The sequence below is a fragment of the Numenius arquata genome, chromosome 20 (genome assembly GCF_964106895.1).
Source record: "Numenius arquata chromosome 20, bNumArq3.hap1.1, whole genome shotgun sequence".
NCBI classification, from domain to species: Eukaryota; Metazoa; Chordata; class Aves; order Charadriiformes; family Scolopacidae; genus Numenius; species Numenius arquata.
Window position 1 is genome coordinate 5626675 of NC_133595.1, and position 17382 is coordinate 5644056.

The 17382-nt window shown below is 54.0% G+C and overlaps 1 protein-coding gene across 1 annotated transcript; it reads right to left on the reverse strand.

Moving 5' to 3' along the window:
• Nucleotides 1-6334: 6334 nt before the first annotated feature.
• On the reverse strand, nucleotides 6335-13952 carry PERM1 (PPARGC1 and ESRR induced regulator, muscle 1). Its single transcript, XM_074161626.1, has 3 exons — nucleotides 11915-13952; nucleotides 9850-9966; nucleotides 6335-8084 (listed from the first exon to the last, which is right to left on the reverse strand). Exons 1-3 carry the CDS (start codon nucleotides 13950-13952, stop codon nucleotides 8005-8007), a joined length of 2235 nt encoding a protein of 744 aa, XP_074017727.1. The 3' UTR covers nucleotides 6335-8004.
• Between the last annotated feature and the right edge of the window lie 3430 nt (nucleotides 13953-17382).

Sequence of the window (17382 nt, forward strand, 5' to 3'; positions counted from 1 at the left end):
ATAGCACTCCGGTGGTCAGAGCAATGCTATTATGGGCTGCAACCTCTCTCTTCCCCCCATCCTGAGCAGCAGCAAGACCAGGACACAAACAAGAGGGGACAGAGTCTCAGGGCTATTGTTTTCCAGCCTCTTAGGCCAGATCCTTTAGCACATATAAGGTCAGCAGCAAATCCAAATGTTTTTACCTGAGGCTCTGCATTCTTAACCTTTGTTCCCTGAAGAGGCTGCAAACCAAACATATTAGCAAAATCTCAATTTTCATTCTTTCACTGGTGCAAACAAAACAATCCCAGAGCTCTTTGTACTTGAATATCTAGGTATTACGTTGTACTTACATGTATATTTTTTTTTTCAGAAGGTATCCAACAAAGTTTACATGCAAGGTTTGAGTGGATTTATATGTATTTAACGTGCAAATGTGGCTGAGTTGAAGCTCTATTTAATTTTCTAGCTGTGGATGACATTCAGTACTGTAGAATGGGTAGCTGTCTGCCCATTCGTGTGTGTGTGGGTTTGGGTCTCCTAGCTTTTATTGTGTTATTTCAGGTTTACTCTCATTTGGGGAAGCTTTGTATCTAATAACTTAACCCCCAAAGGATCTATTTATTCTGAACAAAACTAGGGTAGGGAACCTCGGAAGTGCATAGTCTGCTGGGAGGCAGCCATGCTCCTGAGCTCCTATGGACACGTTGGCTTTGAAGGTGGTCACCTTGATGTTTTTAATTGGGTTTCAACAGTGATACCTGCAATGTATCGGAAGGGAAAAGCTCCTCCCTATCGCTGTAAAAGTTCCCTGGTGGTATTTCTGTGAGACTGGACAATTTGCAATACACGTTCTTCTGGAATACTGCTCTTCTCTCTTTCTGTGCCATCACCTGGTTTAGTGGAGGTGAATTTTTTTGTCCGTCATGGCTTCTTCCTTCAAGGGCTTAGGATCCAGGAGGATTTCCAGAGAGCTGACTGTCTCTATTCAGGTCAGACACTTGTAAACAGCTAATCCTGGAGCAAAGTCTCCCCTGGCTGGTTTTAACACCAAAGCGAATAGGACTTTGCTTCAGCCCTGCCTTCTGGGGGGCTTGGAAAGGTGCTCTGTAAATGTGGGTGACTCCAAATGCCCCCGCAGCCGGGAATGCCTATGCCACGCTGTGACTTGGGGTGGTCTGTGCTGCCTGCTCTCCAGCCCGGGGGGAAAACTGGGTGAACGGGGTGGGACTGGGGCCAGACACGGAGCTGACACCCCCCCCCGCCCCGTGGGCTTCCAGCTGGGGCAGAGTTTGGCTCTGCCTTCTCCCTGTTGTCAGTCTGACTGTTGTGGTTCGGGCCGAGATGGCCACTCAAAGGACAGATGCTCTTGCTTCATGGCAGCCGCTTTCTAACGAAGCCGGTCGGGAAGAGGAGCTGGCCATGGCGGGGGCTTGCTTGGCAAGGAAATATCGCCCTGAGGACTGCATCCAGATGCCTGTCTGCCGCTTCTGTCCCTGCATCTGCTCTGGGCAGAAAACCAAGTGTCCTGGCTACCTCTGCAGAGGGTAATCTCTGCAGCTCGGTAGTCCCTTAGGGCTGGGAGCAGCAGGGCAGGCAGAGGGTTTCTCCTCCCAAGCACAGCCAGCCCCGTGGCTGCTGGAAGGTTACAAGGCTTGGGATGACGGCAGGGATTTGCGTTGCGGCCAGAGGTGCTCAAGAAACGGAATAACAGCTCTCCCAAGTTGCCATGTGTTGAGCGGTGACAGTGACACGGGCGTGCACGGTAGCAAGGTGCAAGGTCCTGGTTTCAAAACGCTGCACAGGCACGACACAACTCCTAAAGCGATTTTTAATCCCTGCTCCCGGAGTGGCAACTTTCCTCCCCGGCTCCATCTGGGCTAAATTTGTCACTCTTTCAAAGGCTGCCCTTTCAACGTGCGGGCTGCTCATTTCTCACGCTTCCAGCACGCCCTTTGTGCGCAGCTGCCGTGGTCTGTTTTGGCTCTGATTTCGGGTCCTGAACTCCCATCTCCGTGTTCATGCCTCTTGCCCCTGAGTTATTGCCTTGTTCCTGCAGGACTCCTGGGGCAGAGGGGAGCTGCTTCCAGCTGCTGCCCGCCGCAGAACATAGCGTTTCGGGATGAAATGCGAGCGTGCCCTTGGCAAACGGGCACCAGCAGGGGCTTGCACCGACGGAGAGAGGGGCTGTGGGTGTAAACAGGAGCCGAGTGTCCCATCCCTGAATGCTGCTGGCCACTTGACCACTACAGCCCTGCCATTTCCTCACTGCTACCCTGTAGGAATTAAGGATTGTGATAACAAACTGGCACAGAAATGGTTACACAGCCCCTGCCATACAGGCAGCTAAAGGAGTTTTACATACACCCTTTTCCATCTGGGTCTATCTCCCCTGGAAGAAGCACTTCTTCCTGCTCTCCTTCTATCTGTCCCTACTTCAGAAGGTTGTACAGCTTTGCTGGGCTGGTATAATTAATGCAGAGCAATTTATGTGTCCGTAGAAACCCTAAAATGTTTCCAAACCAGTCCCCATAAGCATCAGCTTGGTCAGGACTCACATCCGAGCTCCTCAGCACAGCCTGGTTTCCCGGTTGAGCCGTCGTTTTTGCTGGCCATTGGTTTTCCCCTGATTTTTTCCTCTCCAGATGCTGACCTGGATGGCTCCATCGCAGGTGGGGACAGGGCTGTGTTTGTGAGCTCTCTTCATGGACATCCACCCGTGTGACTGTGAAAACCCCTACTCTCCTGCTTTTTCTCTGACACCTTTCTCAGCAGATTCAGGATTTAGAAATAGAGGGTTTACTTAAAGTGGCACTAGATGTCTCAGTGCAGCTTGCATTAAAATGGAAGCTGTGGTACCTGCAAACACAGAAAGTACCTCTCGTTTCCTGAAAAAAAACAGTTGTATTCATCCTTCACAGCCTGGCTGCAGCAGAAATATAGTCTGAACCAGGTCGCCCACAAACTGCAGTCCCGGCTCCGGAGCTGCCAGCAAGCCTGTGCACATCCCGCCGGTCACAGGATAGCTGCATCCTTATTCACGGAGGCAGATGAAAGGCATGAGATGATACAAGCTGCCAACAATTCACTCGCTGACAAATGATCTCTCCACCCCCCCCCCCACTCCCTGCAAGTGCTAAAAGTCATGAATCGGGTCCCCCCCCCCTTCTGAAACCGTAGCTGGAAAACCAGAGCAGTTATGGAAACGCCATGGGCTGCTGTAGTTCTCTCTGCTTTCTGATGTCCAAGCCCCACTTTCAAACTTCTTTTTCTCAAAGAGTAAACAGCAGAGAGGTGTGTTTAAAAAAAAAAAATAAAGTGGAACCTGTGACCTGCTCGTTTGGCCTCAGGAGTTTGGAGAAAAAGGCTCCATAACTGGCCAGCTCCTGCTCCTCCGCTGTGCGTGGACTTGCGGATCTTTTTATCGGCATTTACAAAGACATTTGAGGTTTGGGAATTCCTTGGGCAGCGTTTTGCAGGAACGTGTCTCTTCCCGTCAGCCTGAAACCACGGCTGAGGTCGGGGAAGGGCCTGCTGGGTGAACCTGCTGCCCGTTCCTGCTGGGAAAATCCAGCGCCTCCCTGGAGGAGCTGGAGATGTGCAGGATTTGCTCTGGTCTGTGACCAGCAACTCCCTCACCGCCCGGTGGGTGGGGGAATCCACCCAAGCATGTCCTGCTCTCACACAGCGTACAAAGGCCAGCTGAAATAGGGGGGCAGCTCTTGAGGGTGCACCTGCCTGACTTTTTCATCTGCTTGGCAAGGCAAAGTGTCAGATGTGGGAGCTACGTGCAAGGCGAGGAAGCGGGGTGGGATGGCACGGCTCCCACCTCCAGCCCTGACCCTCTCTGTGGTGGAAGGAAGACGGTCTCCCGGCAGCGAGGATGCACTGAAAAGGTCGTTTCTATTGCGGTGGCTGTTGCAAAAGATGGTGAGCTCCTGGCTCCTCCCTCCGGGGTGAGATACAGGCAAGATGACCTCGGCGTGGAGGGAGAGGAGAGAGCTTAAAAGGTTGGAGAATAAACCAAGCATTAAAATTGCAGGCAAGTCCAGGCTGGTTTCCTTGAAGGACACTTTGACTGAGCACTTCCAGAGCTGATCTCCTGATACCAACAAGATCTTTCAATATTTCTTTTCGCTTCTGCAGTGGACTGAAAGCATCTAGCTTCTGAAATATTTCTCTCATCCACTTCTTCCAGTAGGGAGCAAAAGGAGTGTGAAATGCACCGATAACCTGATGGATCACCGGGCACCTTCGGTCACTTGTAGCAGGTGGCAAATCATATTTATGTCTCCAAGCCCAAGCTCTAAAGGATCAGACACTAATTTTCACAGACAGGCAAAGGGCACTCACTGGTGGAGGTGGCAGGCACCTTGTGTTACCCGCAGCATAACATTAGCATTCAACTCTCCTGGGAAGAAACTCAGGATGAGTTTTTGAGCACTAGGATAGAAGCATTGACAGAGTGAGATATACCCGTGTCCCTCAGAGCGGGAAAACAGGCGCTCGGTGCCTTTCACAGCTCGAGCAGGTCGAGGAGGCTGCTGTTCCCACCCTGAGTATGGTGTTTTGGCTGTGCACAGCTCACCAGGGCAGTGGGAGTGCAGAGCATTCCCTACCATCCTTGCGACATCTAGGTCTGATCATATCTGATGTTACTATTTGCACCCAAACCAGCCTTCCTGCAGCCTGCCCTGTGCAGTTCAGGAAATCCGACTGTAGCCTCCGACTGTAGCCTGACTGTCTGCGAGCCACAGAACGAGTTGGCCTCCTGCAAACATGCACAGAGCCTTCAAGCAATGGTGGCAGGACAGGACACACAAGTCTCTTCCCAGCAGCGATTTAGCAGCGTTACATTCACCGTGAAGTTCTCCAGCCCAGCCCCAACGGCCTGAGCTTCCTCATTCCTCTCAAGGCGCCCAAGCAGTGACCTGAACTGGCAGCACCCCCAAACATCTGCTTTGGCTTGTGGGGAGCAGCTTAGAACGAAACCACTTCCCCAGGGAAGATGAGATCCCCAAAGCAATGCCCTATTACTTAGAAAAGATCCTGCTGACACGGGTACACGCAGAGTCCCCGCGTCCCAGCACAGAGCCCTGCCCCATCCAAACCTCCCTGGAGGGGCTAATGTCATCAAAAGTGTCTTCAACGCTGTGGTTTCTGGCCAGAAGCCCTCACGATTCCAGTGGGATCTCCAGGCTAACTTTGTAATCCCTGAGACACTGAGACAAACCAGAACAGCTCTCCCAACCACTTTGCCCAGGATTAAATTCAGTGACTTTTAGCCCAATCATTTATGAACTGCCAGCGCTGCACCTGGGAGTACTGTATGTGGCTGGGTGGGAAATTAACTGTTCCCACACCTGCAAAGTGAAGGGAAAACATTATTTCCTTCCAGGTTTCTGTGAGAAGGCTAAAAAATATCTGAAAAATCAAACCAAGCAAGAAGTCAGCAGTGACCATTCAGGATTTACCCACGTCCTTTACCCTGGGGACTTCGCTTTACATGAAGAACCACTCAGGAAGAGCCAGAGCATCCCGAGAGAGGGGCTGGCCATCCTAGAGACCCCTTTCTCTTTCAGCAAACCCGTCTGCTGCCCTCCTCTGACCCTTTCCTGCTTCGCTCAGCTCCCTGTGGCAGTCTCCCAGGAAAGCCCCGCGTAATGAAGTTGCCCGATTCCTCCAGCTGTTCCCCCATTACCCACCTGCCACGCCAAGGCTGCTGTATTTCCACCTGCTACTGAGAACGCCCAGGGCGCTTAATGGATTATGGCTGGATAAACAGGAAAACTGAGCATATGGGAACCCTTCAGCCTGCCCTGCGCCTGCCGTGCTCCCGCTCGGCAGAGGGACGGAGGTCTGCCAGGCACATCTTTCAGAGCCTGAGGAGTTCCCGGATGCCGGTCAGGCTGGAGAGCCTGGATGCACGGAGGTGAACCGGGGAGGGCGATGGGGATTGATGGAGCGAACCCGGGAGCTGCTGCTGCGCATTGATTTGTGCTCATTGATCTGTTCAGGGGGCCCCAGCTGGCTGGAAAGCTGGGAAGAGCAGGATTTCACTCAAGTCCTGAGTGCTTCTGAGACAGGAGAGAGGACAGGGCCCTCTGGATCAGGCTTTTAGTGACACGCGACAGCCAAGATGTGTCTCAGAGGGGTAAACATGGGGACTGAGGCAAAGAAGAGGAGAAGGAGCCCATCTCCCTGCATCCTCAGTTCTCCAGGGCTCCTCAACCAGCACAACTCCGATGTTTATGTATCAACAGACACATAATGGATTGATTTCTCATTCTTTAAAGCTCAGTCCTCATTCAACAGTTTCACACGCAAGCAATGTAAACACAGGAATGTACACAAAAGTATTAAATGCGATAGATCTTTATTAGAAGCTTCCAGCATATTTTATCTGTTCTCCTCCTCCGCAAAACTCCACTTACTGGATATACGGCCGCTATAGTCCATATAGAGCCTGTACATCTCTCCTTCTTGCTATTTACTGCTACGTATCTCACTGCACAATTGTACAGTGCGCTCTCTTATCAGCAATAATACATGGTCTTCAGTACAACCCTACACACATTAAGATTGCATGGCGCTCTGCATTACAAGGAAAGAACTAAATCTCTTCTCTCTCGTTTCTTAAGACAAACTTTGCCACAGACTGTTCCTATAAAGCTCATAGGCAGATCCACACAGGTGTTCTGGCCAGATTTCCCTCAGTGCTTTTGTGGATCTGGTCCCTAAGCGCTTAACAGATCTCACATTCATGCTGTTATCAGACTTGGGAGTGAAGAAAAACCCTCATGAGTAATGGCCTTGAGTGATCAGGAAGGCACCGGAGATAGGGAAGAAACTGAACAACCTCCTTTTCACTTTTTCCCCCACCTTCCATTCTGGGTCCCCCCCAGCCCCACAAGGTTACACACTCAGCCACGGCACCTCCTCACCCAACTTTTCCCCCAAGCCAACCTTTTGTCCCTGGGATGGGAGACAGTGGAGGGACCATGTGATATATCTAGACCCTTCATCTGGTGATTGTCAGAGCCAAACATGTACACGTGCCTTTTCCTCCTCTCCAACATGTTCCTGTCCTTGTCAGGGCTCTTTCCTGAGGCTTCCCTGAGCTCAGCCCCTTTCCCTGCTGCCCCTGCAGCCCCTTTCTGTCCTGCACATCCTCCTGCGGGTCCCTCCTGGTTGCCCCTTCCCTGGCTCTAGCTGGTTGACACCTGCCCATTGTCTACCTACGGGAGTGAGATGTGTCCTTATAATGGGTGCTTCTCACCCACAGGGACAGACCCCCACATCCACAGCTCTGGCTCAACAGGGCTGAGGTGGCCACATGCAACAGAAACCCTATCTCAGCCTCCTGAACCATTAGACAGAGCCGTGACTTCTTGGAGTGAAATCCAAGAGGATGAGTCCTCTGCAGTGAGCCAAACCGGTCACGGGAGACCTGGGCCTTGCCAAGCGAGTGGCCCCTCCATCCCCCTTTAGCTGCTCACTGTGTGCAGCCAGCACATGCTCAGCAGAGCACCATGTTTGGACAGAAACAGCTCTACCCCAAAGCTGTCTTCTCTCTTCCTTCACAGAAACTCCAACCCTTTCATAGGAACGAAGCACTTTCCTGATTTCTTTTGCTCTTTCCTCCCTCCACCACCTCAGGGCCTTCCTTTGCCACCAGGTGACTTCAGCAGGGAGGACGGACAAGCAGCGCCCTGGAACAGACACTGTGACTACTCCTAAGAGATAGCACAAGTATGCAAGAAGTGTGCAAAAAAAGAACAGAGCCAGCCCACGCCGGGCTCCTCTTCTGTCCAGTACAGGTACAAACTGCCTACCGTATTGTAAATGACTGTCACCAGAAGGATCCTGCTTCCTGTGACATCCTGTCCCATTTAGGGATGGGTCCAGAGAAGTCTTGGTGCTGGGATCCAGGCTTCTCACACTGCCCAAGAACAAAGTCCCCGGTCTTTGCCTCCACTGTCCTTGCCTGTCCCCAGGAAGCACCTGTGGAGTGGGCTGAGCCTAGGTCCGGGGGTGTCCTTCTCTGACCTGCCTTCGGAAGTAGCGGATGGCAGAAAGCGTGCCAAAACTTGCCAGGAACACTGGAAAAGAGCCCAACACATTTCCAGAGTGAGTCTGGGTGCTTCTTCCAAATCTGAAAAACTTTTTCCAAACTTGAAGATCACAAGCTACGTGGCTCACTCTGGTCCATGAAACCTAGGGGGCATCAGTCCCCTCCCTTTCTCAGACCCCTCCTGCCTTTGCTCTTCATGCCCACCACGCTGTGCTTGTTCCCAGCGCCTTCAGTCCTGAGCCTCCCACAGCCTGGCCGACCGCATCTGGTCCTATAGTTTGGGCGCACGGATCACACCACCATTTCACAAGAAACGGCTGTTTTTAAAGGGAAGCGTGCCATAGACTTCATGATTGTGGTAGAGATGGGTGGTGGTTAGATATACAGGTTCATGTGGAGATCTAATGGGTCTATTCTTGGATGAGAAGGTGATGGTGGGAAATTTCACCAGGGCTTCAGGACAGCCCCTTCATTTTCAACTTCTGTTTGGACCAGGAAGATCCAGGAAAAATATCAGTTTGCGGGTTATCTGTGGATATTCTGATCCCAGCCAAAAGCAGAAAATACCCCAAATCCAGAATCAGAAAATATAGAAATACAAAAAATAACTAATGGAGATTATACACAGAATCAAGCTCTTCCCTGTACTTTCAGCTAATGTTTTTAGCTTGGCTCATAAGAGAGGTCAAATTCCCCTGATCTGTGCCCAAGCAAAACTGGGAACCCAAGCCGTGCCTTTGGACTTCTCAGTTTAAATTCAGACTTTATTTTGATTTTGATTTACGTCTTAGAGCCTGGGACATAGGTCGATTCAACTGGTTAGAACCTAAAATGCCAAAAGAGAACTGCCAGTCCAGGATGTCAAACAGTCCCTCGCCTCCTCTCCTCGCCGGGTACTTTCTGCACGCTGGGTTATGCGATCCCGAGGGCACGAGGCCCATAACCTGCTTTTCACACCCTCTCCGAGGCCACGTCAACCATCTCATACTAAGAAGGCAAGGAGGAGCAGGCCAAAAGCTCCTTGTGATGATTGCACTGAGCAACTTTAGCTAATGAGCTATTCTCAGCCCTGGGGTGTCAGCTTCCTGTGTGACCTTAGTGGGGAACATTCCTGCCCGGGACAAGCAGCAGGAAGCCCTGGCCCTAGTGTCTCTCCCCCTGGTGGGAGCTCTCTGGTGCCCACGGGCTTGACCCCACTCCCTGCTCATCCAGGACCCTCACCCCTTGGGCCACAGCTCAGCTCATTGATGGTCCCCAAGCTTGCTTTCTTTCTGCCAGTTATTCAAATATTGGAGAGGGACTGAGAGAGCTCCTTTACTTGCAGGACTCAGTGCACCAGGATAATACTTCAGTTAAGCTGCATTTAGAAAAAAGATTATACCTTTACAGCACATTAGAAAAATCCGTGCGTTTGTTCCAGCTGAAAGAAAGGAGTATAAACCTGCATAATTGAGGTCCTGATTCAGTTTTTAACCAGCACAGACCCTAAAGAAGCCGCTCTTCCCCTGACACACTGGTACTGGTCCCTGACAGAGTAATACAGACTTGTCCTACGGCTCAGTTCGAACCAGCAGCCACTTTTTGTGGGGAAAGGACAACCTAAATGAGTAGAAATCAGGCCTGCCATTTCCACAGGAGAGAGAAGATATTAGAAAGTAACAGGACACCTTGGAAAAGCAGGAAAATGACTGCATTTTCCCACAGGCACCATTAGCATCCCTGCCTTTCTCTTTGCCATGTCTTCCATGAGGTCTCTCCCACCCCTCTCCCACCAGGCTGGGCACCATACGTACTGGTCTTCCAGGCATCCGGAGCCTGCAGGTCGGAGGTCTTCACTGCCCAGGACGCAAAGGCACAGAAGACGAGGCACATGTCTTTGTGGGTCAACGCCAGCGGAGCCTCAGGACTCCCTGTGAGATGAAGAGCACAAGGCTTGAGGTTTTAGGGTTTTAAAATGCCTTCTCTGCCACAGCAGGCTCCGGTCCCTCTGGGGCAGTGAGTCCCTTGCACTCCCAGAGAAATACATCTTTGTCACAAGTTTTCCCTCCCAGAAGACCTTTTTTCACCATTGGTCAAGTCAAACATGTCTATTTAGGACTCAGGTACGTTTCCTAAGGAGAGGGGCACATTTTTTACCTCTCTCAGTTTTACGCTTAGTTAAGAGTCCAAGGCAAGTATTTGTTGATGCCACCCATGGGCCTGGGAGGCACAGCCGGTGGACACGCCATCTCCAGGACCTCTGCCTCACCACCTCCCTGTGTATCTTCCTAGTGCACCCCTCTGTGGTGGCTGGAAGTGAGTCTGGGGTGTAGATGTCGGAGAGAGCAATTCCTAGGCTGGCTGCAATGCGCTGGAGCTGCAGGCAGGCCCCTCTGGGCATGGTCCCCTTCCTGCAAGACAATGACCTGAGACACAGGTAGCTCTAGGTCAACACATATGGCCTGGAGGAGCACCAACATCTCTCCATGGATCCCACCTCACTCCCACTGTGTCCAGGGAGGGAGAGAGCCCTGAGTGCTCTCCATTTCCTTCTCTGCTGGAATCCCAGTCTGGCACAACTTGAAGACGCGTTGCAAGAGTAGGTTATTTTTTGCTCCTATGTTTATTTGATCAGGCTGTTAATTAAAGCTGGCTTATTAATTAGCTATGACCAAGGCAAAGGGGTTTTTCCCTGTGCAAACAGACTGGAAGCTCTATTTTGAGGCACCCTTCGGGATGACTCATTCATTGTTTGCTTTTAATATTAACTACGAGGCACTGTGGCCGTAAGCATCATATAAGCTTTAAGATAAATATGCTGGCTGTCCTAGTTGCTCTCCCTTTATTCCCATTTTTCTTGCCTGCCTCCAGTAACAGTCAATGTTCAGACAACCTCTGAGGTCTCTGGAGGGTGTTTTTCAAATTTCAAATTACTGTGTGTTTTAAAGTCCCCTCACCTCTTTCAGCTGGCAGCCCCGGACACGTTCCACTCTGTGCACACCTTTTCCCCCACTAATATTAGACCAATTAAGCAGCCCGGCCTTAAGAGGAGAGCAGCTCAGCAGCCAGTGCCGTATCTCAGGGGCATGACTTCTTTGGTACAGCAGGATTTTGCTGCTCTGCCTCCCACCCCCTCATCAGAAATCCAGGTAAGTGGTTCTGCAGGCAGTTGGGTGGCACTGGGGAGGGGGATTCCTATCTCTACCTGACCTTGCAGTAACACCAGCCATGTTTAACGCAACTAAATGCTTCAGTGAGTTTTTCTTGGCCAAAATGCAAAAGAATAGATTAGGTCCACGGTAAGTTATAGCCATTCAGGGGGACAACCGCATCAGCTAGGACAGGGACTTCAGGCCAGCCTGAGTTTCAGCCTCTTGCCTGCATGCTGGCATGACTCCCTCTGCCCCAGAACTGGAGTTTGCAGCGAGCAAAGCGAGTTATTCCCAGAATATGCCCAGATTCCCCGTCTATGCCTCCTGCAGCATCGGGAGCTAGCCTGCAGGGCCTGGCCAGCAGCACTTGCTTGGCACAGGGACAGCGTGAGCATCACAGGAGAGAGCCACACGGCATGTCATGGTGGTGGCTTTAGCCACACTTCCAAAGATCCCCGATAAAGCCCAAGGCTGCTGTGTGACAAGGTTAAGATGCCAGGAGTGTGATTTCAGACCTGGTGGAGCCCACCAAAGTGCTGCCAGCTGCATGGTGGCACTAATGTCACCATGGCTGGAATGGAGGTGGCTGCAGCAGGGCCAGAGCTGGCTGCCAGGCTTGCCAAAGGGCGGTGGGAGCAGGGGACACCACACAAAGCAGAGGCACATCTCTACACGGCATGGCGAGCTGGGGCTGCCGGGCAGCGGGCAGGGGGTTACAGTGCTTTACCTCTGAGTGCAAGGGCCATGTCCAAAGCTTCTGGCCGTTCCTGGCCTCTTCCCACCGGGACGAGGGAGAGCTTCTCTCCGGATCCTCTCCGCAAGAGAGTCTGGGGGGCTGGGGCTTGGCCTCTGATGAGATGCCTTTGCAGGAGGGACTGCAAAGCCCACACAGCTTTCTTCACCTTGGAGCCTGGAGTGATGGAGAAAATCCCTCTCCAGCCCACCCTGTTCCCAGGCCCATCTGGAAAGAAGTGTTCATACACCTCAGGAACTGAGATAACCACAGAGTCTTTGACCAGAGGTGAGTCGGGATCCTCGTTTTGCAGCTGAGCGTGGTCCAAGCTGCTGAACTTCTTTCGCTTCCTGTCTTTACCCTTGACTTTTTTCCTGTTTCCTTCTGGCTCATTGAAAAAATACTCATACAGTTCAGGCAAGGATATTTCCCTTTCCAAGGGTATTTTCTCCCCCTCCACTGAGTTCCCCATTCCCTCTTCTTCCCCTTGGGAGTCACAGAACAAATAGTCGTACATCTCAGGCCAAGTCACGTCCAGGGAGTCTGCTCTTGAAAAGGCCCCGGCTGCAAAGCAAGGGGGGCCCAGCTCCCCGGGGGTCTCAGCTGCAGGCTCCCCATCAGCTCCCTCAGCAGCATCCCCTCTGAAAGCTGGCACGCTCTTGGGATGGAGAGGCTTCTCTGGCACCTCCTGGCATGGCTCTCCCAGAGGAGCCGCAGCTCCGCTGGCAGGGATCACCGGCACATTGTCACGTACGCCCAAGCCACCAGTCTGCCCTGGCTTTGAGTGTTTGGTGGCCTTCGCCTTCCCCGGGGACTGTGCCCCCGGTTCCTTTACCTTCTGCTTCGGGGCAGTGCTCACGGCCGGATCGCCCTCGTCTGTGCTAGGGCTGGGCACTGGCCGTTTGCTCTCCCCTGCCTCCTCGCTCCCCAGCTTCACCAGAGCTGGCTTGGCTGCCTTTTCCTTCCCTTTGCTCTTTCGTGAGGACAGTGGTGAGCTCAAAGGTGCCTTCGTGGCTATGCCAGTCCCCTGTGCCACAGCCCCCGCAGGCTCCCTGTCCCCCTGGGCTGCCTCGGTGGCACCGGCTCCACGTTGCTTGCGGCTCTTTCTGCCAAGTCCTGGCACCTTGGGCCTCACAACGTCCGGGGAGCCAGCTGGGGAGCTGGGCTCACCACCCGCTTTCTCCCCGCTCGCCTCCTCCCTCGCCGGGATGCCGGGCGCTTTGGGCGCAGTCTCCAGGGCTGGACTCGGGGGCTGCTCATGCGGGGGTCCCCGTAGCCCAGGCTCCGAGCGGGCAGCACTGCTAGGACTTTTCTTCACCGAACCCTCCGGGGGGGTAGCCAGTGCAGGCGAGCTGCGCTGCACCGGAGACCCTGGCTGTGCCGCCACTGGGCTGCCACTGGGCTGTCCCCCTCCTGCGTCCCCTCCTTGTTCAGGGGCGCTTACTCCAGCTGGGGGGCTGTGGGGCTCCATGACCTGACTGTCGCTGGCTGCTCCCTTCTCCGATGCCGATGCCGGCTGCGATGCTGCTGCTTCACATGCTGTGTCCTGCCCTGGGCTGCTCTCGGCTGTGCCACTAGCCTGGCTGGCCAGGGCGGCTGCAGGGGGACAGGGGGGCTGCCTCCCCTGGGCGCTGGGCATTGGAGCGAGTGAAGGGCAGCCGAGCTTGTCGCTCTCGTACAGAAACCTGCTGACGGAGCCCAGGTCCGCTTCGTCCTCGCTGCCCGAGAGAAGCTCCGGCAGGGCGAGGTGCCCGCCGGCCGGCCAGCGCAAGGAGGTGTCTCCGGTCACCCCACGTGGGGGAGAGCTTCCCGTGCCAGGCCCTGGCCCGCTGCCCACCCTGGCTGCGATCTGCCCGTTCGTGCTGGCGCGGCAGTCCCTCCCCGGCACGCCGTCCCCTTGTTCAATGTCACTGAGACACTGCTCCTCAGCCGTGGCCAGGGCGGCCGGCTTTAGGTCGCATTCCTCCGATGCCAGCAAGAACTCAACCCAGTCCCTGTCGTTCAGCTGGATGCTGTACTCGAAGTTATCCATGCCTGCAGCAGCAAAGCAAGGGGAGGGGGCCGGAGAGATCAGGGCATGAGGAGGGGGCACCAGCATCAGCAGACAAAGCTGAGGAGGATGCCCCTAACCCTTTCCCCCCTGGTTTCTGCCCTGTTATCCGAATTCACTCATCCTTACTCACTTCCAGCTGAAAACAGTGGGAAGCAAGGGCTGCTCCTGGCAGGCTCAGCAGGATGGGTATGGATGTGCCGGACCACCACCCTGCCAGCAGTGAGAGACCTCTACTACCCCCCTCAGGTCCCTCCTGCCTCTGCTCCCCGAGCACAGCAGCACAGCGGGTTTGGGATTCTCTCCACAGCAGCATCACACCTCACGTACCCTTTTCCTACTCCCTTCGCCTACAGCCCATTTGAAAAAAAGGGGGGATTTATGCTCTTGAGCGTTCCTGCTGCCACGGCATCATGCATGAAGCACAGTCCAAACAAGGACACTTCAGCAAGCCACGGCAGCCCCTTCTGTACCCGTGGCTCTGGGGAGGGAGATGCAACACAGACCCAAAAACAGCAGGGGGGGATCCAGCGGCAGGAGAAGAAGCAGAGAGATGGTAAAGCTGCATCCTACCTGTACCATAACCTAAGCCGGTGATGGAGCCATTCAAAGAGCCGCGCAGGAAAATCCTCCCGGCACAACATGATGCTGTACCCTTGACGGGGGCAGAGAGCTCGGCTCCAGCACAGATCCATTCAGGGGCTAAAAATAGACACCCCCCTTCTCCCTCCCCAGTGTGTCACTTGAGAGCCGGGTGTGATGGGTCCGGAGAGGGCAGGCCCATATATAGAAGCTGGTGGGGAAGATGCGAGGGTGCCAGCCAATACATTTCTGTCCCACAGCCTCTGGGGTCTCTGGGACCACTCCTGATGCCCACTGCTCCCTTCTGCCCTCTGGCTGGGGTCGCTCTGAGGGATGGCCAGCAGAGAAGGGGTCCAGACCACACAGCTCCCAGCCTTTAGCACTAGTGGGAGCGTGACATCTGGATGGCAATCTTTTTTTCAACACACCCACCTCTTTGCCTCAGCCTGTGGGTTACCCATTTCTAGGGTGATAAAGACATGCCTCAGGGGCATCGTTTGCCTGTTGATAGCACTCCTAGGGCACTTACTGCCAGCCTACTCCAGATTTACATCAAAGGATCACCACCAGCGTCACGGTCTTGTGACAAGCCATGCATAGTGTGTGGCAGCCATCCCACGCCATCCAGGATTATCTGGTGCAGGTGGCAGAGGGAGCCTTTGGTCGGAGACTCGGGGTGAGCCCGGCATGAGGGAGTTACAGGGGAAGCGACTGGCCGAGGGTGGCCTAGCAGGTCAGCAACCGGAGACAGAAATAGCCCTCAGCTCCTGCGAGTCCCAGAGCCTGCCTCCCCCTACGTGTCCCCGGGGGCCAGAAATAGATGCCCTGAAGTAGCTGCCTGCAGCACAGAGCCCGTGAGCCTGAGCACAAGCCCATCTCCAGGCCCTGCTGCCCAGAGGGTGGCCAGTGCTGTCCCAAGGCTCTGGCCACCCCTTGGGTCACCAGGCCACTGTAGACACCGCACTGGAGATGACCAGTTGTATAGATGCTGCGGGAGCCATGAGGGACCCACATGCTCTGCATCCACCCTGGGGGTCCTCGGTGGGACTGGGGTGCTGGCCACGCCGCATTGCGTGGTCCAGGGAGCCAGGGACCATCTCCCACCTCCTGTCCCATAGCCCGGAGGGCAGCCAGGCCCCTTGCCCTGCCCTGCCAGCACCCGCCATCCTGTGGGAAGGAAGCTCCCCGTCGTGGCTGCCTTCACGCACTGCACTGCCAGGGAGCGAGCCAGGAGCGTGCAGCCCATTGGCAGCCGGAGCTGAAGCGCGCAGCCCCACGCCGCTGGGTAAATATTGAGCAGGACACGCTTCCTTTCTCCGTGCTCCGGGCTGACGCACGCAGGGAGCTTGCCGAGCCGAGAAAATATGGAAGGAAAAGAGGTCTGTTGCCTTCCCATCCTATCTCATTTCTGATCTGGCTACACCCTTCTCTCTCTCCCCCTCACACGCGCTCGCAGACGCAGAAGGGAAACCAACTGGCTTCCTTTTCTTGGCTGCAGTCGACTTCCTTCCCTTTGAGTCCAGCAGCCGGGGTTAGTCAGAGGAACCTTTAAACTCTGCCTCGCAAACCGCAGCAGAGAACATAAAAGAGACGGAGGCAGCGAGACGGAACTGGAAGCCAGCAGCGGGCTGGCGGCCCGCGTTATCAGTGTCACATTAAAAACCAGCGCTGGAGCAGCCACACACCAAACCCAACAGGAACTGCACACACCTCACCACACGTCCCACCCTGGCCTCAGAGACACAAACAAGTCTGGGCACAGGAGACATCCAAGTATTTATTTAGCTGTCCAGGGTGAAGCCCACACACCGTCCTTGGAGAAACTACGCATCTGCTAGCACTTCCCTGCCTTCTTCTGGGAGGGGGGGTGCCATAAAAGCACAGCGTGGACTTCAAGGGCAAGGCACGCTGCTCCGAGCCACGCAGGCTGCAGAAGGGGCATGATGCCGTCTGCGAAGGACATCCAGCAGTTGCAGCCCGGACAGACCGTCTCTGGTTACCCTCTGGCACGTGGTGTGTGACCCTGTGCCTCTCTGGAATACCTGGCTCCAGCTCTCCAGAGGAGCCAGTGCCAGATGCTGGGATGCTGCAGGGCTGCTCCAGCACCTCCGGACCAACCTGCCTGGTGGACACAACCTGCAGAGCCATGGGAAGGCGGGAACAGGCCTCCCCACCACCTCCAGTATGGACGCTTTGGTATTAAGGACATTATATAAATAACTAATGTCACCGTGTAATTAGAGAAGGGCCTGAAATAAAGCAGCAGATGAGGCCCCTCTCTGCCTGACAACACAGGACACAGTGTGGGAGAAAGAGCCAGAATAAAGGGCATGGAAAAGGGAGAGAGGCAAGAAAACCTGGAGTGCCATGGAGGGACACTTCCTTTGGCATCAAGACCCCTTCTGTAGCTTCAGGCTCCATGTTCGTTACTCCCAGTGTAAGGGGACTTCTACAGACTGGCAGGGGGGAAACAACCTATCAGAGCTATATAGAATAATGCTCTAAAATAAGTAATTTCCTACCCAGGAAACTCCATTTGGGAAAATTCTACCTTCACAGAGCTTCTAAAATCAGCACTAAAGCGTTACGAGTATGGGGTTTTGGCTGAATTCACAATGCAGAGAAAGGTGGGTCTGATTACAAACACATCCTCCCTGCCCTGATCTAGACCCATCACATGCTGTGTGTTAGGGGAGGAAGAGAGTGATGAGTTTGCAGGAAAAGCAACAGGAAAAAAAAACCCAACATAATGGGAAGAGAAATATGTCCACAGCTTCGGGAGCAAGACTACATTGGCTTTTGCTGCTTCCCACTGCCTGGGACAGACAGC

Coding starts and splice junctions, on each gene's coding strand:
- PERM1 (XM_074161626.1), bottom strand. CDS start 13,952: ATGGATAACTTCGAGTACAGCATCCAGCTGAACGACAGGGACTGGGTT. Junction 9,967..11,914: donor CATGGCCCTTGCACTCAGAG/GTAAAGCACTGT, acceptor TTCATCTCACAG/GGAGTCCTGAGGCTCCGCTG. Junction 8,085..9,849: donor TCCGGATGCCTGGAAGACCA/GTACGTATGGTG, acceptor GCTCTTTTCCAG/TGTTCCTGGCAAGTTTTGGC.